Raw genomic sequence first — 24,311 nt, forward strand, 5'->3', positions numbered from 1 at the left:
ATAGATTTAAAAAGTCTGTTCTTTTATAGGCTTCTCTAAGGGTGCTTTCTTACTGGGAATGATTGCTTTTGTTCCGTTCCGTTCCGTTCCGTGCCCAAGTACGATTGCCCCCCCTCCCCTCTCCCCCGCTGGTCAGCTTTCACATTACAAAATGTATTTCATGCTCGGGAACAGAACGGAACACTTGAAAATAGGGCTGTGGCGATTCACTTATCTCCCGATTCTATACTATCACGATTCTTGGGTGCCGATTCGATTTATATTGCGATTCTTAAGTATTGCGATTCTACGATTATTGCGATTCGATATTACAATTTATTGCGATTTTTGTTTATTTTTTTCTTTTCTTTTTTCAGTTTGTTTGCTTTTTACACTAGATTAGAACATGGGAAAAGTTTAATCATACATTAGAGACTGTATATTATATATCATGAGTAGGGCTGGGCGATATAGTTAAAAACAGGGGCGGACTGGGGTCATAATTCAGGCCGGGCATTAGATACCAAGCAGGCCAGGCCGATATGGGCCGATGCGTGTGAAATTTGGGCCGTTTGAAGCCCAATTTGGGCCGTTTGAAGCCAGATTTGGGCCGTTTGAAGTCCAATTTTACAATGAGATGCACCCACTTTAACCCTGAAGTGTAATTATTACTTCAGACTAACTAATAAAGTAATAAAACCACTAGTAAACCAGTAGGCGGCGCCTGGCCTGCTGTTCAGTGAGTGGCCTGACTGCAAGCACCAAAAAAAAATATATATATATATATTTTTTTTGTGTGTGGCGATTATCGATTCTGGAATAAAAGATCGATTAAAAAAATCGTGACATTAAAAATCGCGATACTTAGGTGAATCGATTTTTTCCCCCACCCCTACTTGAAAAGTACACTTGCGTCATCAACTATGCCTGGAGTGTATCCTCGCCTGTGTGTTGTCTACATAGTTCAGTACGGTTGGCATTCACATTCGCAAATGTTCCGTCTAGGGATGCACCGATCCACATTTTTTCACTTCCGATCCGATTCCGATACCTGAATTTGGATATCTGCCGATACCGATATTATTCCGATACCGATATTCTTCTTGAATATACAGTATAGGCAAAGATTTGGCCAATTAAAGATTTTTTTTTCAAATATACCTTGCAAAAAGCAGACAAAATTAAGAAAATATACAAGGCAAAGAAGGATACTATTATACATGGGCAAATTACAGCCAGCCTGTGCGGCCCACGCTGGAATTGCAAAAAAAAAAAAAAAAATCCGATCCGATTGGTGAATTATGTCAGTATCGGCACCCGATACAGATATTGGATCGGATCTGTCCCATCCCTAGTTCTGTCCCCGGGCACATCAAAGCGTTCCCCAGACCACCTTTTCAAGTGGACCCTGTCACAGTACGGTGTGCCGCACCCAGGCATGGAACGCAACGTTCACACTCATGAAACTAACCACACCTGGGTTCAATTTGGGGACAAGTGTGCTCTGTTCCATATGAAGTATGATAATAATAATAATAATAATTCATTTATTTTGTATAGCGCTTTTCAAAACCCAAAGACGCTTAACAGTCAAACAAAAAAGACAAGCAACAGGCAACAGATACAGGCAACAGGCAACAGATACAGGCAACAGGTACAAATAACAGTGGCGGTTCAGGGCAAGGTTGTATGGAGAAGCAGAGGAGAGGAAGAGAACAAGAGGGAGGGGCAGGGGGGAGAGGGGGAAGGAGGGGGGGCGGAGGGTGATGGTTTGGAGGAGGTGGTCAGGGGTAGGGGAGGTTGTAAGCTTGGGAGAACAGGTAGGTTTTAAGTCGGGTTTTGAAAGTGGGGAGTGAGGGAGAGTCTCGGACGGTCTGGGGGAGGGAATTCCAAAGTCGGGGTGCGGCACGGGAGAAAGCACGGTCACCAAAGGTTTTGAGTCTGGATGGGGGGATGATGAGGGTGGCAGTAGAAGAGGATCGGAGTGTACGTGAGGGGCGATGGGGGATGAGGAGGTCAGTCAGGTAGGGGGGGGGCTAGGCTGTGGAGGGCTTTGAAGGTGAGGAGTAGTAGTTTGAAGTTGATACGTTGCTTGACGGGGAGCCAGTGGAGAGAGTGGAGGACAGGGGTGATGTGATCGCGGGACCGGGTGTGAGTGAGCAGGCGGGCGGCTGAGTTTTGAACCATCTGGAGTCTATGGAGGGAACTTTGAACGGGAGGTGATACCGGTGAGGAGGGAGTTGCAATAGTCGAGGCGGGAGGAGATGAAGGCATGGATGAGGGATTGAGCAGCAGGGCAGAGGCAGTGTCTGACTTTGGCGATATTGCGGAGATGGAAATATGAGGTTTTTACAACCGAGCTGACGTGGGGATCAAAGGAGAGGGTGGGGTCCAGGATGAAACCAAGGTTGCGAGCCAGGGGGGAGGGGGTGATGGTGGAGTCGTCAATGGTGAGGGTGATGGGTCCGGTTTTATTGAGGGTGGATTTGGTGCCAATGAGGAGGAGTTCGGTTTTGTCACTGTTGAGTTGGAGGAAGTTGTGGGTTAGCCAGGTTTTTATTGCGGATATGCAGTTTTCGATGTGGGTGAGGGGTGGGTTCTGGAGGGATTTGGTGCTGAAGGGACGGAAGCTTTGAGGATGGGGGTGACGGCGGCGAGTTTGTAGACAGAGGGGACATGACCTTGGGAGAGTGACTGATTGAAAAGGGCATTGAGGTGGGGGATGAGGGCGGGGAGGCAGGCCTTGGTCAGGGGGGTGGGGAGGGGGTCGAGGGAGCAGGTGGAAGACTTGGAGGCGGTGATAATGTCGGTGATGAGGGAGGAGTCAGCAGGGGAGAAGGCAGTGAGGGAGGGTGGATGGCGATGGAGGCAGTCAGGGAGGAGTGGATTTTGGAGTGGATTTTGCTGTTGAAGGCGTGGAGAAATGAGTTGCAGAGTTCAGGGGAGGAGAGTGTGTTATTGTCCGGGGGTTGGAGGAGCTTTTTAACAGTGGAGAAGAGAGTGCGGGGGTTCATGTTGGTGCTGTTGATGAGGGTGGAGAAGTAGGCAGATTTGGCGGCTTGGAGTGCATCATGGTAGGAGGAGAGGTGCTGTTTGTAGAGTTCGGCGTGGACAGTGAGGTGGGTTTTCTTGAGAAGTCTTTCCAGTTTCATAGTGCGGAGTTGGGGAGTGAACCAGGGGGAGGAGGAGGTGAATGAGACTGTGGAGGTTTTCAGGGGGGCCAGGGAGTCAAGGGAGTCAGTGAGTGCAGAATTGAGGAGGGTTGCATAGTCGTCAGGGGAGGAGGGGGCGGAGTCAGGGGGGGGGGCAGAGGATATAGTCTGGGAGAGAGTGGGTGGGTCAATGGATTTAATATTACGGAAGGAGATGGTGCGTTTGTTGGGGCAGCGGGGTGGGGGCAGGGGAGCAGAGAAGAGGATGCAGTGGTGGTCAGAGAGAGGGAAAAAGAGAGGGTGAGGGTTGGAGATGGGTACAGAGGAAGAGCAGACTAGATCAAGAATGTGGCCTTTGGTGTGGGTGGGGAAGTTGATGTGCTGGGTGAGGTGAAAACAGTCGAGGAGAGAGAGGAAGTCAGATGTCAGAGGGGAGTCGGGTTGGTCAACGTGGATGTTCAGGTCACCGGTGAGAAGGAGGCGGGAGGAAAGAGAAGAAGCGATGGTGAGGATTTCAGAGAGTTCAGACAGAAAAGAGGGGTGGGGCTTGGGGGGACGGTAGAGAAGATGATGGAGTGATGGAGTTGGGGAGTGAGAAGGCAAGGTGTTCAAAGGAGGACAGGGATGGGAGGTTGAGGTTGAGTTCGTTGATGACTAGAGATTGTTTATGGAGAACGGCGAGACCCCCCCCCCACGCCCAGAGAGGCAGGGCTTAGCGATGTAACTGTAGTTGGGGGGGGGTGGCCTGATTGAGTGAGTAGAAGTCCAGGGGCTGTTGCCATATTTCAGTGAGGAGGAGAAGATCAATGTTATTGTCCAGGATGAGTTCGGATATGACAGGTGATTTGTTGGAGAAAGAGCGAGTGTTCAGCAGGGCAAGGGAGATGGATTTGGGAGCAGGGGGAGTAGGGGGGAGAGAGCGGAGGTTGTTGGGGTTAGCAGAGCGGCAGGTGGTATTGACAGGGGGGCGGGAGTTAGTCCAGAGTGAGGGAATGTTAGTGTCGGCAGAGTAGTGTAGGGTCCGGTTGCGGTTATGGCGGGGTCCACGGTGGATGTCGCGGCGGCGGCGGAGAATGTTAGATTTGCTGGCGGCGGTGAAAGCAGGAGTGGAGAGACGGTGGTTATTGTTGAATAAGTGAAGGTTGGCAGCAGAGTAGGTGAGGCGGGGGAGAGATCGTGGAAGTTGGGGGGTAGGTGGAAAAAATAATGGTCCAGGTGGAAAAAATAAAAATGGTCCAGGGGGAAAGGATAGGAGGAGCAGTAGTGAGAGTCCAAGATGGAGGTATGATATGAGGGGAGGTGACAGTAATCCAGGGGGAGTGTTGTTGACGGTTAATAGTGGCAGGTAGGGTGAGTTGTTATTGTTGCAGTTGTTATTGTTGTTGGTGTGAGGATTGATGGTGCTGGCCCGAGACCAAGCCCGTGCGGCGGGGCAGCCCAGCCGTGCCATGGCGAGAGACCAGCTCCAGCAGCAGTGAGGGAAAGCGGGGTAGCGATCACTCACCTGCAGAGATGGATAGCGGAGGTGGCGGGAGCCCACGAAATGGCGAGATAGTGGAGGCTGCCTCCCAGGACGTGGGTCGCGCAGCGCAGCACGGCTGGGCAGCGACAGGAGGCGGCACGCAACGGGTCGGTCGTGGAGGGGCGAGGCAGATGGAGTCCAGGCAGTGAGGGAGAAATGATAAATCCAGCGGGAGAAAGTAATCCAGAGACGTGTGGATCAGCGGAGGGGAGACAGGAATGATCGATTGGTTTGACGGGTAATCCAGAGGGTGGTGGGGACGTGTTGATCAGCCGAGGGGAAACAGGAATGATCGATCGGTTTAGCGGGGAGGATAGGACAGAGAGACACGGACGAGGACGGGTGGACCAAAACAAAACAAAATAAACACACCAACAGCTAACAATAACGATAAGTAAAAGACGCGGGCAGAAGCGGCAGTCAGCAACAACAGACGCCAGCAGATGATGGTCTTGTTAAATACTAAATGGTTGCCTTACTGACTGGTGCCTTGTAATAGTAGTTCAAAACAAGGCTACATCAATTTGATTTTAATGAACATCAACAATTTAGCAATCAAAGCTTTATGGTGTCTGTAATCTCTGTATGTATTATTTTACATTATAAAACGGCTCTCTCAAATCAAGCAATCTGATTGGTTCACAGCCATTGTATAATTCCAGTAACCGAGTTCAATAACCCATGGCCATGGGTTATTGGTTGCCATGGCAACTCTCTTACTAAGAGAGTAATAATAAGGCTTACCTCAAATGACAACGTAGAAAAAAAAATGGCGGAGACAGCTGTCAGATCCTTGTGAATCGATCTTCGCTTATAACTTTACTAATACTTCGCAGAAAATGATGTTTTGTACAAGAATAGATGCGGGCTAATGTCTTCTTTGCAAAAGAAAGGCTGTTAACCCCGCATTTAACCCTGCATTTAACCCCGTAACGTTAGTTGGTGTCGGGCTTTGCAGAAAGCATTCAGCTTCTCAGCAAGCGCTGAGAATGCAACGCTGCGCTCGAGCTGCCTGTCGGGGTTTCCAGAAAGCTCTCAGCTACTCAGCAAGCGCCAGGATTGGCCAATGTCAACTTCAGTCTCCAGAACAATCCAATCAAATCACCCGCATGTTCTTGCGGTCCCGCCTTACAGTAGTGTTTCAACTGACTCTATCAGAATGACATGCCAGTCGGAGTCGGACTTATAGTATTATTATTATTATTATATTATCATACTTGGAAACCGTTTTATAAAAGCAATATAGCACTCGAGCTGCGTGTGTTGTGGAATATATCCCCCTGCTCAGCAGTTATCCCACTCGGCCTGCGGCCTCGTGGGATAACAGCTGATCAGGGGGATATATTTGGCACAACACACTGGCTCTCATGCTATATTGCTTAAATATATGCCAAGTACATCTCACTTGTTCTATCTCAATCAGAATGAGAGCTACAAAAAAAAGATAGAAAAAATAAATGTTTTGTATTATTTTTGAAATGGTACAAATAATGGAGTGAAAATGAAAACTGATAAAACAAAAATGTTGCACATTATTCACCTTGTAGCCCTGCCCACTTGACCCAGTTGTGTTACGACTTTCTGTTCAAAACGCCGGCTGTTTTACCTAGTCTGACTCACTGGAAGCCATCGGAGTGAGAACGGGCTGCAATTTCACATTGAGTGGCAGATGATTCTAGAGGCCGATAACAGAACCAACAGAATCAGAACCAACACAATATAAGTACTGTACTGCCACAATCGGAAGTAATTGGCTGACCCCCGCATTCAAACATAACGTGAATTGAAACTTTTCAATTCATATATCATACTTCCCATTTACTTATGTCCCTACTACATCCCAACTTTATAATGAAATAAATGAATACAATATATGGCTGCTTATCATTGTTTTTTGGAGTGTGTCTGTGTGAAGTATATACTGTAGTCAACAAAGCAAACCATGCCATGTTTAATGCCCCCATAAGGGGGCAGTGCAATTATTCCTGCCTAAATGCTGTGTTTATCATGCCTGCAGATTTGATCTTGACATTGGTAAATACACACGAAATACTGCAATCCAAGGTGACACCAGCTGGAAAACATTTGTGTCACCACTGGCTGTGTATTAAGTATGCAGCATGTTAAACAAGCATTTTTGTGAAATGTTTAGCTTCATGGCCTACAACATGTTCCAACAACAAAGAATTTATATGCAATTCAAAATACAACATTTAGCACAAATAACACGCACAATTATCTGTTCATCACAGATTTAGAAACGGCACTGTCAGGGAATAATGAATCCTACAGGTGTCTATCTTTTCTGTAGTTATAATCGGGTGTACCAGTCGTAACAGCCTGTCGTCTTCTTGACTTGGTTATGAAGTTAAGAAGAAGCCTTTTTCATCAGCTACCATTACAGCCCTACTTGTTACCGGTTGTTGGGGTCACTGGGTTGACTTTGGTGAGGTCATCGTAGGTGTGGAGCTGGTCTTCGTCTATCAGGAAGGCCCGGATTTCTCCGTCCAGTGAATCATTCAGAGACTGGCGATGAGGATGGACTTTCTTGCACACTGCTTTCGTCTATATGGAGGAGGCAAAAAGTGAGCCAAACACACAAAGAGAAGACGCTGTGCTCAAAACACAAGCTAGCACAAGTGTTAGTACAATAAACATGTTAAGTGGGGATACCAAAGAATTTAACAATTTATATTGGTAATTTTTCTGCATTTAGTAGGTGCCCTCGTGCATGTAGGGACTTACAATCAGTGCATAAACATAAAAAGATTAAATTCTTAATGGATAGAGATGATGAAATAAGAGTCAGGGAGAAAAGTTTCTTTATGTAGATTATATAGTATTTTGTATTCCTATGGTCTCGTCTAGGACACTAATCAATTTGTAACATGAACTCTCCAAAAGCCAGAAACCAGACAACTGAGAGCCAAACCAGTGATGTCTTCAAGTCTGAAGACAATACATTTAGAAAGATGGCAAAGGTAGTGTTCTTAGTATGAGGATACATTTCCTGTCTCTGAACTGATACCAGCTTGAGAAAATAGTTTCTTTAGGCATTAAAAAGTGAAACATTCTGTGGGTCCATAAAATCAGTCTAATATGACGCAGCTACACACTTTTAATCATAAGTAAAGTTATAGAGAGCCAAAGTGAAATGTAACTTCCTGCTTCCTCCCTGTACCAGCACTGCGAAAAATATGAATGGCGGTGGACGGAGAATAAGGTTACTTTTTTGATCCTGTTTGAATTATGCCACGGGGTGCCAATGCTAATTTTGTCAATTTAAAACGTAACTTTGCATGTCAAGAAAGTCGCAGTTTGTCGAGCTACGAGCTTCCACAAGCTACAGTATGTAGTTTTTCACAAAACTTTGTACAATTCAAACAGGATAAAAAAGGTAATTTCCTTGATTGCATGATGCTATTCTCATGGACATCAGGTCTGACACCAGAACCATGTATTGGCCATTGTGTCATGTGTAATTCACAGTGATCACAATGGATGAAGCCTGGACATAAGGAAGTCTTCTTTAGCCTGCCAAGATCACATGGCACTGACTGGACCTGCAGCCTGACAATGTAAACAGTCTGGACTTGTAGAACTAGTGCAGACAGATCAGTAGCACAATAATCCAGTAATCCAATTCCATTACATAATCCAGCTATCACTCATCATAGATTCTGCAGGGGCATCTCTGAACACTTCTCCTCCGGAAAGTATTACCCATAAAAGTTAGTTTAACTTTAATGTTGTGAATTTAACACCAAACCTTACAGTCCCAATAATTAACCGGAGTACTTTGATTTCCGTTACAATACATATCGTGGAGTGTAGGAATTAATATATCATGACATGGGTTCTGTCAATTTAGATGTGAATTTTATCATTTTAGAAAGCATAGCATAAGTAGCTTGTCTTTTTTTTTTATGGCGGTTACACAACATTGTATGAAGAATGAGAACAAACATGCTTAATTAATACTTGATTAAAGCAATATAGTCTTAGTTAAAATTGGCTAAGTGGGCGGTGTCTGTGGCAGCTGGCAGCGGTGTGGTTCAGTCATGAATGTGATGTCATCAGTGATGATGTCATCATGTCATTGTCGCGGACCAGTTGTCAATTTTAATGGTTTTAGTTACATATATATTTGCTCACCAGGTGGCGACAAAGGGTAAATAACAGCCTTTTGTGTTGTACTGTATGTAGCCTATACAGTATTTATGTTTTTGTTTTAATTACAAACATAAATAAACGTCAACTTGAAACTATGTTTCAACTACCACACACCCTATAATATTATAGCCTATGTTTATTAAAAAAAAAGAAAGAAATGGACCGGCTCGGTGGTTGGGGACCACTGCTGTAGAACACAACTTCAAGACTTTTTTGTGAATCTATGACACTAGTAGACTCTGTACACATATGATCCACCATGCAGTGCCTATTTTGGTTTATATATATATATATATATATATATATATATATATATAATGTTTGCTTTTCCACCACATTTTGCTTCCACATATAGAAAATGGCATTGGTACCATTTGTTTATTTAATATGAGTTATTCTTTGAAGACAGGCATATATCTGCCCAACAAATTCTTTCAGACACACATACGTAAGGGATAATGTATACTGAGCCGGTGATTACTGTGGAAATAATGACCGACAGGTGGATTGAGCCCGACGCGCAGCGGAGGGCTTAATCATTCACCTGAAGGTCATTATTTCCAGTAATCACCGGCTCAGTATACATTATCCCGCTTAGAACACGGCCTACAACTAAATCATTCAATAATCTGACAAAAATAATTATTCAAATAGATTTTTTAATAGCGTTTCCAACACAAAGCGGTTTCATTCGTAATTGGCACACAAGACACCACAGCTGCAACTGGTTGGCCTAATTAGTAGCGTCTGCGGACAAAAGGCTCTTATCAACTGATTAATCCAGGTGTGGCAGAACAGCGTCGGTTGTCGAGAAATAATGACCGGTGAATCTTGTTGATTGACCAATCAGAATCGAGTATTCAAGAGAGCCATGTTCTAAGGGTATTTAGCTGCATATAGACGGTTTTCACCAGAGCGCAACCCCACAGCACTTCCTTTTTCTCAGCATTCGGCAAACTGCAGAAATATTCACTCGACATTGTTACTTTTGTTTTCGCTGCTCAGCTGTATAGACGGTTTTCACGGAATGGTCAGTCCTGCATTTGAATGTTTTTTTTTCTTTTATGTCCATAGCAAACACTGCAACAGGAAGTGAGCGGGGGTTCAATTTAGAATGTTTTTGTTGTCAAGTTAAAACCGTCTATAGGGTGCGGAAGTCCCTTTGAGAACCCATTGAGAACGCTAGAAATGCGTGAATTGTCATATTCTTCGGCCGTAGTGCAAAACTTTGTTGAAGTGGTGTAGTCCAGGGGGCTACAACAACCACCATCTTATGAAAAATTGGCGCTAACGTTAGCCCAAGACTGTTTACTGGTGAGCAGCTTGTTTTAAGTTTGGATTCCATCAGTTTTCATAGTTTACGAGTTTGATAAAGACAGCCGAATTACAGTCGGGGCTTCCTCCTTTACATACACCCACTCTCTGTAATTAGAACTAGTAAAAACACTAAATACAGCAGTTTGTTCAAACTCGCCACTTTTCCAATGGAGCTCGGCGGACACAAACAAGACAAAGAAACGTAGTTGTGGTTATATTTGTGGCGATATTCTTACACTTTGGAACACTTATTCTTGTCTTTCTTCAGTATGTTGTGATTATTTTGTGATATTTCTTTGCCTATGACTGGAAAAGATTAATGTTATTTGGGCATATTGTTTTGCATGTTTGTAACGGCAAAGTTCAACATTGCTGTCTTTTTTATCCTAGTTCAAAAACCAATTCATTTGTTTAGCGGTTAAGATTATTACGCTTTTTAGTTCCCTAAGGACAAAAGTGTGGCACAAGGTTAAAGATTTCGAACATGATAAGTGAACTGTCTCCCAGAAGACAAAACTAAATTAAAAGTTGGATGAATTAGATTAGACAAAATGTGACCTGCATCATGTGATTTTATGAGAAAATATTGATTTTGGCTGTTTTAGGGTTTCGCCAGATTTTAGTAGCCTTGGCTTTCATTAAGTGTAAAGACTGTGAAATCGAACATAGTTTTGAAGCTCATAGGTAGCGTGACAAGCAGCTTACTTTTGTTATTCTTTGAATCCTGCAGTCCACAAAGCTTCAGTTTTTTGCTTAGATCTTCCTAAAGCTGGAACACGTGAATGTAATCAGCCAACATCACGACAAATTTACTAAGAAAATAGTTGAAAACAGCATCAAAGCCGTGGTATGCAGCACCTGCCATGTTTAAACAGCCTGGATGTTTGAAACCACAATTATTCTGGCTGGCTTCCATGTGGGCGTGTCCCTCTACAGGCCCCCCTAGGCCCGTACAACCGCACTGCTGCCTGACAGTACGCCCCTGGGCCCCTGCTGCCTGACAGTACGCCCCTGGGCCCTCGCCTGAACACACACCGGGGCGTTGGGGTAATGTGGCGACATTATTTGTGGGTTTATCGGGTATTTTACAAAGGCTTTGAATGCAACTCACCCAATCTTTTTTAATTAACATTTAATTTGGTTAACGAAACTTCTGCCACATGTGACTATCGGCACAACACAACACTGGCAACTGAAGTTAACTTACCTTTCCCCCTCCATGTTTTGCTCTAGTAGTAGTACGTTGGTCTTCGGCAGAATTCATGGATTTTAGCGTTACGGACATTTTTTTCCAGGGAAGGTTCTTCACAAAGGCCTCTAAAGCTATGATTAAAAACTGCCGTCTGCCTTCTAACAAAGACCAATTAGTTTATTAGTCCCAGTCTGCCGCCATTAATCAAGACATTTTCCCCTGCTGTCATAAAATTCCACAAGGACAAAATATGACTTTTCTGTTCCAGGGTTACAGCCTGCCTCCCTCCCTAACCACGCCCACATATTCCCGCCTCTTCCTGATGTTGCACAGGCCACGCCCACCAGAGCTGAAACACACGGGTAAACTTTGCCCTGACGACAGATTTGAAGACAGGCTGATGCTTGACCTGCATTCGCTGCAAGTTGGAACTCCACCCGTTTCCCAATCTGTCCAGGTCGACACTTTCACATGCTCATTTCACATATTTCCCAGTTCACTAGTCTGGTGTGAAGGGATTGCAAGGAAATCAGTAGGCTACTCTCAAATATCCATGTCCTCCTAATTACAGTCCATGGTCCTAATCTGACATATAGGGTTCAACTAACTGATAAGGGTTTTTGGAGGCCAAAGTTTGATCATTTCTCCCCTAATATGTTCAGACATGTTCAGAGTGTTTCCCCAGAATGTTATTTCTGTCAGTTTCATGGAGACATTGCTGGCTTGCCTATCAAGGTTTCCTCCCCGTCCTCCTTACTTTACACTTTTGTGGAGGTTTATAAATACTGTAGTCATACTTACACAGGAATGCTGTCTTTTGAAGGCACATCAACTTGCAGAGTGATCCCCAAAATATGAAATAAGATCAGTATTTGTCTTTTGAAGGCACATCAACTTGCAGTGATCCCCCAAAATATGAAATAAGATCAGTATTTGCTGAAATAATATGCTTAGAATCGTCTATTGCCAAGTAAATTTACACATACAATGGCTTTATTTACTTGGGTATTTTGGTGATATACTGTATACACTAGAAATGTCATGCACTCGATTCCTAGGCTCGCTATCGCCCGCCCTGCAGGTCGCTCGCATACGCAGCTCGGCTGCTACGTGGCCTTCGCCTGCTCTATTGGCATGCGCAGCACACAATTGCTCAACTTCGCATCACTGACATCACTCACTGATGACATCACAATTGCTCGAGTGACATCACTCAGCACACGATTGCTCAACTTCACATTACTGATGACGTCAGTGAGTGATCAGTAGTGAAAAGTTAGTCCACACATTGACTGATGTCAGACACTGTGACATCATCAGTGACATCACATTTGCTTGAGTGACCATCACTGATGACATCGAGTGCTCGAGTGACATCTCAGACATTGTGACATCATTGACCAAAATCATCACAAATCTTACAATGTGGGACCAAAAATATTATACAGATCCTTTAAAAAAAAATTAATATCATGGAAGTTTGTTTTTTCCATAATTCCTTTCAAAAAGTGAAACTTTCATATTATAGATTCATTACACACAAAGTGAAATATTTCTAGCCTTTATTCGTTTCATTTTTCATAATTTTGGCCTACAGCTCCAGAAAAAACCCAAAACGGTATTTCACGAAATTAGAATAGTGTGAAGAAGATCAGCAGTTACTTCTCAGTTATGACTGACTCCAGCCTCAGTCCACTCCCTCTGAATCTCAGCCAAATTTTTAAATCGTCATTGCTTGACAATCCGATGAAACCCACGGTCATCCATGGTATTTCCATGATATTCTAATTTTTTGGAAAGGATCTGTATGTGTGTGTACAGTATATATATGATGTAAAATTAATTTCACATACAGTATATATATGTAAAATTAATTTCACTGCCAGTTGGGTTTATATGGAGACACTGCCACCTAGAGGACTACCTGTTGCTCAGTGTAGCTGATGCAGTGCGAACATGCACTCTTTATTAGGAGTTTACAGTTAAGGATTTTGTAGATCAGAACAAAGCAACACTTTTCAGAGACATGTTATAGGGTGTCCGGGTAGTGTAGCGGTAGATTCCCTGCCTACCAAGACAACACAACACGAGGGTCGTCCCGCCATGTTACCTCTGGCTTGGTCGGACGTCTATACAGGCACGATTGGCTGTGTCTGTGGGTGGGAAAACAGATTGGGGGTATGTGTCCTGGTCGCTGCACTAGCGCCTCCTCTGGTCGTTCAGGGCACCTGTTCGGGGCCAAATGGAACTGGTAGAAATAGTGTGATCCTCCCTCCCACACGCTACGACGCCCTGCCGGTGAAGCTCCCCGCTGTCAGGTGAAAAGGAGCGGCTGGCAACTGCGCATGTGTTGGAGGAAGCATGGTGCTAGTCTACGGCTCTCCCCAGATCGGCAGAGGGTGGAGCAGCGACCGGGGCAGCAGGGGGAAATTGGCCAAGTACAATTGGGCAGAAAAATGGGGGGAAATCAGGGGGGGGGGGAGCCGCCCATTCTCACTGAAAGCAGTGGCAGCTTCAGATGTTCCTATGCTTTTTCTTTTCAATCAATCAATTTCAAAATTATATGCCAAATCATAACAAGGCACTTTACAAACAGAGCAGGTAGAAGACCTTTATTTTAGACCCAACAATTGAAACAATTCTCACATGCACTGGCTATTTATACTGCAGGTCATGTGGCAACTGAAACAATTTCCCAACAAGAGCACTTGGCGACAGCGGCAAGTAAAGACGTCTCTTATAACTCCTCTACACTCATTTACATGGACTGTGTGTGTGTGTGTGTGTTAGGTGTCAGAATATGTGTGTGTGTGTAAACTGCAGCAAAGTCCAGCGTCTCCTCTGTGGAGGCCAGTGCTTGCTCCACTCGGCTCTGTAGCTCATCGTCCAGCATTGTCGATCCATTGCCGAAACGATCCTTCTTCTTGGTACTGGGTTTGGCTACAGGGGGGTTAAAGTTCATGTATTTAACAGTGTAGTCTTCAAACAGATCCACGGGAGACCTGCGGCTCAGCTCTATGCCGAGCGCGGCAGAGCCGTCGCTCGGAGCCCCGTGACACAGATGGGCAGCAAACTGCCGCACCGTCGGGTGGAAATGCCTCCGCAGGCTGTGCAGCTCCCACAGCGCTGTGTGCTGGGGGTTGCAATGCTCAGGCTCATCCAGCTCCGGCAGAAACACACCGCTGCCCTGGACCTGGAATTCATTACAAAAATTTTTAATTTCATAAAGTAATACATGTTTTAACAAGAAAATACTATTGTATTTATTTACACAAGGAATAGTGTAAAATATGACATGACTTTTAGTTTTTGTTCATCCCACTTTAATTGTATTTTTGATTGAATGGATGAGGATGAGTTGCTAAGTGATTTCTTTTTTCTCACTTATTCAAGAGATGAAATAATTATATAGAGCTATCGTTGATTCAGCTTATTCTAGCTTCCACAACGTTTGCTACTCTACTGTATGTATTATGTATGTATTAGACAGGCTTTGAGTTTGTGTTTGTTATGTGTCTTGTTGGTTTTGCTGTTGTGTTCTATTGTGAGTATGAATGTTACACGTGTATATTTGTAAATAATGTGTATAGAATGTATTTTCTGTTATTGAAGTATTGTTATAATATTGTGGACCCCAGGAAGAGTAGCTACTGTTACAATACAGTAGCTAATGGGGATCTAAATAACAAACAAACCTCATTATCCAACAGGAGGTCACACTTGGGGAAGGCATGTACGACGGCCCTGTTGGAGGCCAGGATGCTCACGCTGGCATTGGGCAGTACGTGCAAACTGAGAGTGCTCAGCCTCTTGACGAACGCCATCGCCCTCTGCAGGCTGACCTGCTTCCTGCGTCGGGTCAGCATCACGTCGAGGCACCTCAGCACAATGATGATGTCATCGTTGGGCACTCCTGCGTGGAGCCTCAGCAGTGTTTTGTACAGGTGAGAGTAGAATTTGAGTGGGTCGATGTTGAGAACGTCGCCTTGTCCAGACAGGATGTTGAAGGCGGTCTGTATGCAGTGGAGACTTTCCCGATTGGTCAGATCTCCTGATTGGATGAGGTTCTGCAGCACATTGAGCAGGTCGTCAAAGAACTCCAGGTTGATCAGATGAGCAAAGTTGGCCAGGCCCTCCAGTACGGCAGGAAGGAGGACAGACTTCTGGGCTTTCTTCAGGATCCTGAAGTAGATCAGGAAGACGATGTTCAGAGTTTCTGTATGCAGTCTGATCTTCTTGTCTTTGCTCTCGGAGGCTTCGGCCTCCAGCAGCTCTTTCTCCAGCTTCTCCTCCGCCTTCTTCCACTTCCTCTGCATCCTGGACAGGCTCATCTTCTTCTCCTTATATTTCATGAACTTCTTCTTTGGTGCTGTGTCCTCTGTGTCTTTCTTCACCTCCACCTCCTTTATCCTAAGACTCAGTAGAGTCCTCAGCACCTCGGGCCTGACATTGTAGCCGAGGCTCTTGACGAGTCCAGAAATGACGCGCACAGTCCCCAGCGAGGCGTCACCCAGTTTGTCCTGCTGGAAGAGTTTCCTGAACGCCTCACAGCACAGCTCAGACACCTTGCGTTCTGGGTCGTTCATCAGCGGGACGAGCATGACGATGATGTTGTTGTGGAAGTTGAAGTGAGGCAGAGCGAGCAGCAGCTCCACCAGGCAGCGCACCGCAACTTCAGCCAGACTGAGGTACGAATCAAACGCCACCGCCTGGCTCCGCTTCCTCTTCTTCTGCTTCCAGTCTCGGACTGTCTGCTCCAGATCCTCAAGGTAGAACTTGTACTGGCTGACCAAACCTTCTTCAAACTCTCTGAGCTGCTGCGTCTCCTTCTTCACCTTGGCGCTCTTCTCTTGCGGCGTCAGAGGTCGGATCTTGAAGGACGGGACGATGTCTTTGAAGATCTCCATCAGAGAAACCATCACCAGCTTCCTGACCGTCACAGCCACGCTAGGCTCCGCCTCCATCAGCATGCCGCGCAGTTCCTTTAGCCGCTTTATGTTGTGGGTGGGGTCGGAGATGACGGCTGACCCCAGAGCAGCGATGTGGAGCTTCCTCTCTGTGATCGTCTGCGTCCTGAGCTGCTGCCGCTCCTCTGCCGTGAGAGCTGCTGTGCTCTGTGGCGCCTCCTCATTTTCAAACACATCCAGCCCAGCATGAATATCCTCTTCCTCCTCCTCCTCTTCCTCTTTACGGACGACCGCTCGTTCCATGCTCTGTGGGATGATTCCTGTCTTGTCTTTGATTGGCAGCAGATGAATCAGCTCCTTCTCCTCGATCTTCGGCTGCTTCCTGGGATGCTTCTCGTAGCTCCGCACCACCTCCTCGCCCCGCCGCTTGCGCCCTCTCCCACCGTGCTCCGGGCCGATTGATGACAGGTCTCTGGTGAGGAAGGAGGCTTTGTGAGCCATGCCAGTCATCTGCTGCAGGTCTTCCTCCTCCAGCATGTCTGTGGGCAGAGTCTCCACAAAGTCTTCCTCATCCTCCTCTTCCTCTGGTCTCTTCTTGTATCTTTCCAGTGGGCGTGGCTTCCTCAGCTGGGCATCCTTCACCGCCGCGCGCAGCTTCTTCTGCTCTTTCCTATGCTTCTTGTCAGTGTTCTGCTGTTTGAACTGACGGTTCGTCCGCTTGTTGTCCAGCTTCACACTGCTCGTCTTCAACAGGCGGCGGAAAGACGGCTTCCTCTTCTTCGACCGAGGCGGAGCCATGGTGATGGAAAGTATCACTGTTCAGATCTGAAGGAATCAAAAGATAGAGCCACAGAGTTTGTCAAGTCAAGTTTATTATATAGCCGTATCACAGGCAAATCTCAAAGGGCTTCACAGAAAATAGTCTAGCTATATCTAGAAACACAATCAATGAACAGAAACTGAACAATTTATATAAAACAAGTGTGGCAGGAGGGAGAGGAGAGAAAAAGAGAAAGCAGGAAAAACAAGAGCAGATTTTAGAAGGGCAAACAATCTAACATGTTACAGCCTAACCTACTCTACCAGCAGCCTTCAGCCTAGACTCTCACAACTTATATAAAACAATCAAGCAACACAACAACAAGGCAAACGATCTAGCTCAGTGGTTCACTAAACTTTTCACATCAAGCAAGGAGCCCAAAATTTAGATAAGGATCGAATTAGAGCGGAAATAAATGAATCCCCTTTTGCTGAGGCCCGCCTGGAACTCACTCAAGGGCTCCTGGGGTTCCCCGGACCCAATTTGAGAACCACTGATCTAGCTAATCTACAGCCTAACCCTAATGATGAGTAAGTATAGAGGAACTTATGCACATCCAGCTATTGGTGCTGAGCTAAACTGTATGACAGAAAATCTAATGAGAAAAAACAGCTCACACAGGTTTCTTCTGCTCCCATGGACAAACATTTAATAGACTGTAAATTAGGGATGGGCGCGAGTACTCGGGTACTCGAGCACTCGTTCATAACGTCAGTAGTCGAGTAACGTTTCTGCTGTTCGGGTACTTGCCCCACTCCGCACCCCTTTAAAAATGGTCTAGAAGATCTACGCACGCATCGTCATGTGGATCTGGCAGCATGAACTGCACGGGCGTCAAGTCAGCCAGAAAGTACATCGTCCGCTTTGTTGCTTTCAAAATAAAACGCTTATTGTAACGTAACCTTATTTATTTTGAGTAATGCGTTACAGCCACAGTTTCACGCCATATAACATCACAACGAGTATTTTGATACAAGGTTTGCTGCTTCATTCGTTGAAATACCTTTTCTCCTCCAACGTGCATCAATAAGCTATTTACTTTTGTTTAAGTAACATTATTTTGAAAGTTTTAACCGGAAGTTTTCCAGCTCATCCCGAAAATGGTGGCTGAAGATATGCTCCCGAAGGAGACGCAGACTTCTTCATAGCACACACACCCGATAAAACTCATTCAAAACTTTGCAGTTACGCTAGTTTACTGACTACACTGTCGTTTCCCATAACGGTAGTCACAAGAAATGTGGAGAAAGAATCACTTTTTGGGAGACAATCGCTTCATGGTGATCACTATTCAGCTGCAGCTGTAACGTTAATCAAACTGGTCAGTTTTCACTTTTTGGCAGAACACCGGACCTTGTAATCCGTGGATTTACGTTAGTGTAACAGTGATCATAAAGTAAAATGGATGATACTGGACAATAACCTGACATTGCTGGACAATGGACATGTAGGCTATTGGAAATGCATTCGCTTGTTTCACAACTTGTCTGATCCAAAGCGCTAATGCCATCCATCCAACCATCGGAGATACTGTCTGAGGTAGGCTTTAGATGTTCGCTTAGCATCACCTAATATCACAGTCAGTCCCTCTCCTGACAAAAAATGCTCCAGGTAGTGCTTTTTCCATGCAAAAATGCAAACGTTATGTGTGAACAGCCCCATATACAGCAAATTACCCCTGCTCAGTCATTACCATAGTAATCACACAGACCCACCCCCCCCCCGCGCAGAAGAAACATGTGTTGCGAGCTGTCTTTTCTCATTCCAGGTTGATATGATGCCTATTTTTCTGACGATCTACTATGACTACTATCTACCATCGACGACGATCTACTGTGACCCCTGGGTCGGTCGGACCCTAACGACACAGCGGTCCAATGCCTAACCCTAACCAAGTAGAAGTTATCTCAATAAATGATCGCCTTAATCGGGGCGGAAATTTCATTATTTTAGAGGCAAGGCCATCTGTATCTGGCCTTCGGTGTTTCAATTTTGTTTGGGGGCACAAGGCCACATGCCAGGGCACAAAGGCCATTGCTCTATTGACATAGTGACGAGCAAAATGTGTGTTAAAATGAGCCAATTACACATCCTTTGCACATCCTTTGCATAGGGAAACTGCTCACATTAAACTGAGACCACTGACGCTTTTAAAGCAACTGACAGTAGCAGGGTGGTAGCAGGGCACTGCCAAGGTGGCTGTAGGAGCCGTGATGTCATCGATGATGTCAAAAGTCATGTCACTTGAGCAGTTGTAATTTCATCAGTGATGTCATAGATACCAGGATAGACCAGCATACTAGATTTTCATCCATGTAAATAGTTTTATTCCCGTTTTCGACCCATATCGTCATAATCTGATCCCTAAAAAACGATCAGACTGCTATTCTCCCCCGGGCTCTTTTCAGCGGGAGTTACAGGCATCCCATTTCCTCCTGTCGGGTCAGTGAGATCGGGAGCGTACCTATGTTCCCCGGGTTCTATGTTCCCCGGGTTCTATGTTCCCCGCTCCTGCTAAAAAGGGTCATATGTTCCCCGCTCCTGAAAAAGGGTCCTATGTTCCCCGGGTCCTATGTTCCCCGCTCGTATGCGTAAAGTCGGCGAGTAGTGCACCGTCGGACGCCTCCACAACCATCCTTCACTTCCCCCCCAGCACCCAACACCCACTGCCCAGAGACAGCGCACCTTTTTCAGCGTGACTCCATACTACAGTGCACTGCCTCGGGTCTCTGGCTCTCTCTGGCTCATCTTGAAAATATGGGGTTCGGCTTGCAAAAGTTTCTGCGATGCGCTATGGGCTATGCCTCATGTTTTCCTGGCACAATGCCACGATAAGAAAGTTTTCCCTAGCAATTTGTAACATTTATACAGAGGCTAGAGAAGCATATGTCGGCCACGTAGTGATATAGTGATATAACACTTATTATTTCGCTTTATTTTTTCTTCGCCCATTATGCTTGCGAAGTAGCCTGTGGGAAGTAGCCTGTTGCAGAGGAAAGCGAAATTAAACAATTTATTTGAATGGCTTTACAGAACTTGTGCATGTCTGTGGGTTATATAGGCAGAGGCGATTGTGCTGCGTGAATGTTGCAAATATTGATCTCTCTCTCTCTGAAAAATGTAATATTATGGATAGCATGTTGCTGCTCCTGCTGCTGAATGTGTGCATATATCTGAGCCTATAGACTCGAGCTTTCCCTCATGCAGTCTGTCAATGAAGTCTCACAACCTCGAGATATTGTGGTTTGCACTCGCCGACTTTACGCATACAAGCGGGGAACATAGGACCCTTTTTCGGGAGCGGGGAACATAGGACCCTTTTTCGGGAGCGGGGAACATAGGACGTGGGGAACATATAACCCTTTTTAGCAGGAGCGGGGAACATAGAACCTGGGGAACATAGAACCCAGGGAACATAGGCATGACCCCAGTGAGATCAACTCTCATCAAGTCAGTCCACAGGCCAGCGGCAGGAAAGTCTCGCGGGACTTGACGAGAGTTGGTCTCACTGACCCGATAGGAGGAAATGGTTTGTGCTGTCAAGTTTTATTACTCAAACTTCCAAGGTTCCTGTCGGCACTAGGAATCTTCTCCTCTCCTAAATATAAGCTACAGGCTGTGGAAAGACTGCTTTTAAAAGGAAAGCTATGTGACCCTAACTACTGCACGAGTATAATAATAATAATATGGAGTACTGTAGTAGGGTCACTTCTGGGGCTAGGCCGTCTGGAAATTATAGAGCAAACTTGGAAGAAGATACATGATAGTTGGGGGGGGGGCGGCCTGGGGGTCCTCGCCTAGAGGGGGGAAATGTAATTAAAACAAAGTTCCTCCGTTTCTACACCACCTAACCTCTCTTGGAATAAAGTTAAGAAACGGCAACCCTGTAGGGCCAGGCTATACAAAGGTTCCCAAACTTTTTCATCTTGGGACCCACCCGACCCAAAAGAGACATTTGGAGTGAGAGGATGTCATTTCAGTTAGAGTTGGCAACTATGGCATGGGTCACGTAAATTAACCCTGATCGTTTGTGTCGAAGGAGGTGAGATAGATGTCATGCTAAACATTTACAGACTTATAACAGTAACGTTAAACAGGTTAACTAAACAATAAATCACCATAGTGGACAAGAATTGAGCAAACTTACACAAAAAAGATAGTATGTCCTGTCTGTCTTTGGGTTTGTCGCACGCACCGTGTTGACGCCACATGTGTTTGTGACCCGGAACTATACCGATCGAGTTATGTGTCAAAGAGTATGGAAGGCAAAAACAAATATGTTGTGCGCTATTTTTTCCTCTACAACAGCACTGCCTCCATTTTGGCATGAAAAAAACCGCCTCCTTGCGCACAGAAGCATGACAACCAATCAGAGGCGGTCTCCTTCAGGCCAAAATGGCGAAATTCCTGCGCGTTAATGTTCCAATGGAACAGCGTTTGCTTGAAATCCCATCGCCTTTGCTAGTAACCTCTGTTCTTGACCGGTGTGAACCACTGCTGTGAACTCGCGGCGCGCTTGCTCGTTCATGGCACTCTGGTGGCACCTTGAAAGTAAGATGTTTTGCTTCATGTTTTGTGCTGTCAAAACCTGAACAGATAACTAAACCATTCAAATACATTTAGGAAGAAAGCTGATTGCCAAAGGCATCTGGGCACCTAGATTGAGCGAGAACTACAGGAGAGAGAGGGAGGCTGAGATATCTAAGCTTGCAGATATGTTCTCTCAAAATGATCATAAAGCAATGCGATTGATTATTTTATTGTATTTTAACATTTGTTTTTTCTTTTATTTGCAATGGCTGTATTTCTTTTCTATTTGTCTTAAGGTGCCTTGTTATACAGAATGATCTTTTAACCAAATTCAACCGGTTAATCAGAAATTTCCGGGAGCCTGACATCCGAGTCGTCTTGAACGCGGCATTGGAACCGCAGAAGAACACGGAAATTAGCGTCAGTGTCTTTGAAAGCATGAAGCCTCTGGAAACAGCGATGCTGTTGTAAGAAAGACAAAGAAAAACGAAAATAAACAGTATTTTTGAGTGAGCCTGTATCCACCACGTCTTTCTGACAAGCCCGTGGTAAGTACTGATACAACGCAACTGACAAAGTGACAGGTAGCGTGATGTTAGCGTTGAAGGTTACTGGACTTGGCCCTGCCAGGACGGTAGTGGTTTGGCTAGTATTAGTGGGCTTGCTGAAAGCTAGAGCACTACAAACTGCTCTTCAAGTTAATCACATTATTATGATGAGTGTCTGATGTTTAAATATAATTGCTATTAGCCAACTAGTAGGACTACTGCGACTGCTATTAAGAATAAGAATGGGTAGAAAGAAACGGGTGATTGTTCAGCAGCCTTGCAGTTGTGGTGAATAATGAACTTGTATGTTGGCAGGCAATGTCTCAGCGGGACCTGAAGGAGGCGTTCGTCAGAAACCTGAATGGGACCAGCCTACAGGAAGTGGCCCTGGGCTCCTTTCTGGCCCCGGTGTGCCTCCTCAACAGAGCGGTGGTCCTGATTCTCTATCACCAGGGCACAGGGAGTCTCCCGCTGCCGTTCCCATGGATGTCTCACCTCCTCCTGGACTTCTCCACGGTCATCCTCCCCCTGGTCCTCTCCTGCACCGTCCTGAGTGACATCTTTCCCCAGTTCATCACAGGCCTGGCCGTGGTGTTAGGGTGTGTGTTGTGCTTCCTCTACCACACCAACAGCCACCCACAGAGCGCCGCCAGGAGCTTCCTCCAGACCCACGTTCAGAGCGACCAGATCCCCTTTGTGACTATCTTTCGAGTGCTGGTGAACGTGAAAACGGCCATCAGCATTCTGGCGGTGGACTTCAGTGTCTTCCCAAGGCGGTATGCTAAAACTGAAACCTATGGGACGGGGGTCATGGACATTGGCGTTGGAGCTTATGTCTTTGCGAATGCCCTAGTCTGTCCAGAGGCACGGGGGAAGAATGTCTCTGGGTCCAAGATTAATCATATCACCAAGCAGCTACTGTCTGTCTGGCCCCTGGTCGTCCTGGGTATGGGAAGGCTGGCGAGTGTCAAGATGACTAGCTACCATGAGCATGTGACAGAATACGGCGTTCACTGGAACTTCTTCTTCACACTGGCTATAGTCAGAGTTGCGGCCTCTATCCTCTTAGCTGTACTCCCAGTCCGTCAGTCGTGGGTCTTTGCCCTACTGATCGGCGGTCTTTACCAGTATGCTCTGGAGACAACAGGTCTCAAGTCTTTCCTCACCCACAATGACGACAGAGACAAGGACTTTCTGTATGCCAACAAGGAAGGCATCTTCTCCGTTGTCGGCTATATCGCCATCTACATGGCGGGAGCTCAGATTGGACAGTATGTGATGCGGCCAAGAAGCCAAGTGAGAGAGTGGCTGAAAGCGATGGGCAGCCTCCTGATGGGAAGTGGCGTGCTGTATGCTGCTTTGTTCACATGTCAGGCACTTGTGGAGCCGGTGTCTCGCCGCTTGGCCAATCTACCTTTCTGCATCTGGGTTATCGCTCAGTCCTTGTTTTTTATGTCCTGCCTTGGCGTAGCTGATGTGATTTTGCTTTATTTCAAAAGAATGACAGGCTGTCACTTTGTACCGTCATCGTGGAATTCATATAAAAAAGAAGCAGACTCCCTTTCTGACAAAAAGAGAAGCGAGGTGGACGGACTTTGCCTCATTCAAGCTGTCAGCAGGAATCAGTTGTTATTTTTCATGCTCGCAAATGTAATGACAGGCTTGACCAACGTGTTGGTGGACACATTTAGTTGCAGTGACTTGTTTTCAGTGTGTGTTTTGCTGTCATACATGTTCACAAATTGCTCTATAATATATGTTTTACATCTCTGTGGGTTTACTCTAAAATTCTGGTGAAGTTTGCTTTTGCAAAACTACAATATCGCTTCATGCATTTTGAGCTTTTTTCTTGGCAGAGTGAAAGACTGGAATTCAGATGAATTAAAACATGGCGACTTTTTTCTATGTCATAAGATTTGAAGTGCGATGCTTACATTACCTTTCTACATGCTGTGTGATATTTATGCTCATATGCTTATCTTAAAATTATGTCCCACAGCCAGTGAGGACATGGGCTACTACAAATAAATCTGTGGTCAGGACACATTACTGAATGTTCTTGAATGATTCACATTTGACCATATTATTTAAATGCAAATTAAATTTGTTAAATCACTGCATTTTCACGATGGAATAATACAGTCTACTATGGTATTTTAAAGACTGGGTCA

At 45.5% G+C, this 24,311-nt stretch overlaps 3 protein-coding genes across 3 annotated transcripts in view; 1 reads left to right on the plus strand and 2 right to left on the minus strand.

Annotated features, from left to right (window-relative positions):
* The window catches only part of myo19 (myosin XIX), a 30,613-nt gene extending 19,105 nt beyond the window's left edge, over positions 1–11,508 (minus strand). The window contains exons 1-2 of the mRNA XM_083640217.1: positions 11,351–11,508; positions 7,071–7,218 (exon numbers count right to left, since the gene is read on the minus strand). Coding sequence (XP_083496343.1) covers positions 7,071–7,218; positions 11,351–11,428 — 226 coding nt within the window. The 5' untranslated portion in view covers positions 11,429–11,508. The remainder of the gene's footprint in view (positions 1–7,070; positions 7,219–11,350) is intronic.
* Positions 11,509–12,733: 1,225 nt separating this feature from the next.
* On the minus strand, positions 12,734–21,272 carry noc3l (NOC3-like DNA replication regulator). The gene is made up of 3 exons (XM_083637299.1): positions 21,210–21,272; positions 15,031–17,067; positions 12,734–14,528 (listed from the first exon to the last, which is right to left on the minus strand). The coding sequence occupies exons 2-3, from the start codon at positions 17,038–17,040 to the stop codon at positions 14,094–14,096; spliced, it is 2,445 nt and encodes an 814-aa protein (XP_083493425.1). The 5' UTR covers positions 17,041–17,067; positions 21,210–21,272; the 3' UTR covers positions 12,734–14,093.
* A 735-nt stretch (positions 21,273–22,007) lies between these two features.
* pigw (phosphatidylinositol glycan anchor biosynthesis, class W) lies at positions 22,008–24,169 on the plus strand. The gene is made up of 2 exons (XM_083642105.1): positions 22,008–22,140; positions 22,456–24,169. The coding sequence occupies exon 2, from the start codon at positions 22,459–22,461 to the stop codon at positions 23,935–23,937; it is 1,479 nt and encodes a 492-aa protein (XP_083498231.1). The 5' UTR covers positions 22,008–22,140; positions 22,456–22,458; the 3' UTR covers positions 23,938–24,169.
* The last annotated feature ends 142 nt before the right edge of the window (positions 24,170–24,311 follow it).

The sequence above is a fragment of the Poromitra crassiceps genome (assembly GCF_964638095.1).
Source record: "Poromitra crassiceps genome assembly, chromosome: 1".
NCBI classification, from domain to species: domain Eukaryota; kingdom Metazoa; phylum Chordata; class Actinopteri; order Beryciformes; family Melamphaidae; genus Poromitra; species Poromitra crassiceps.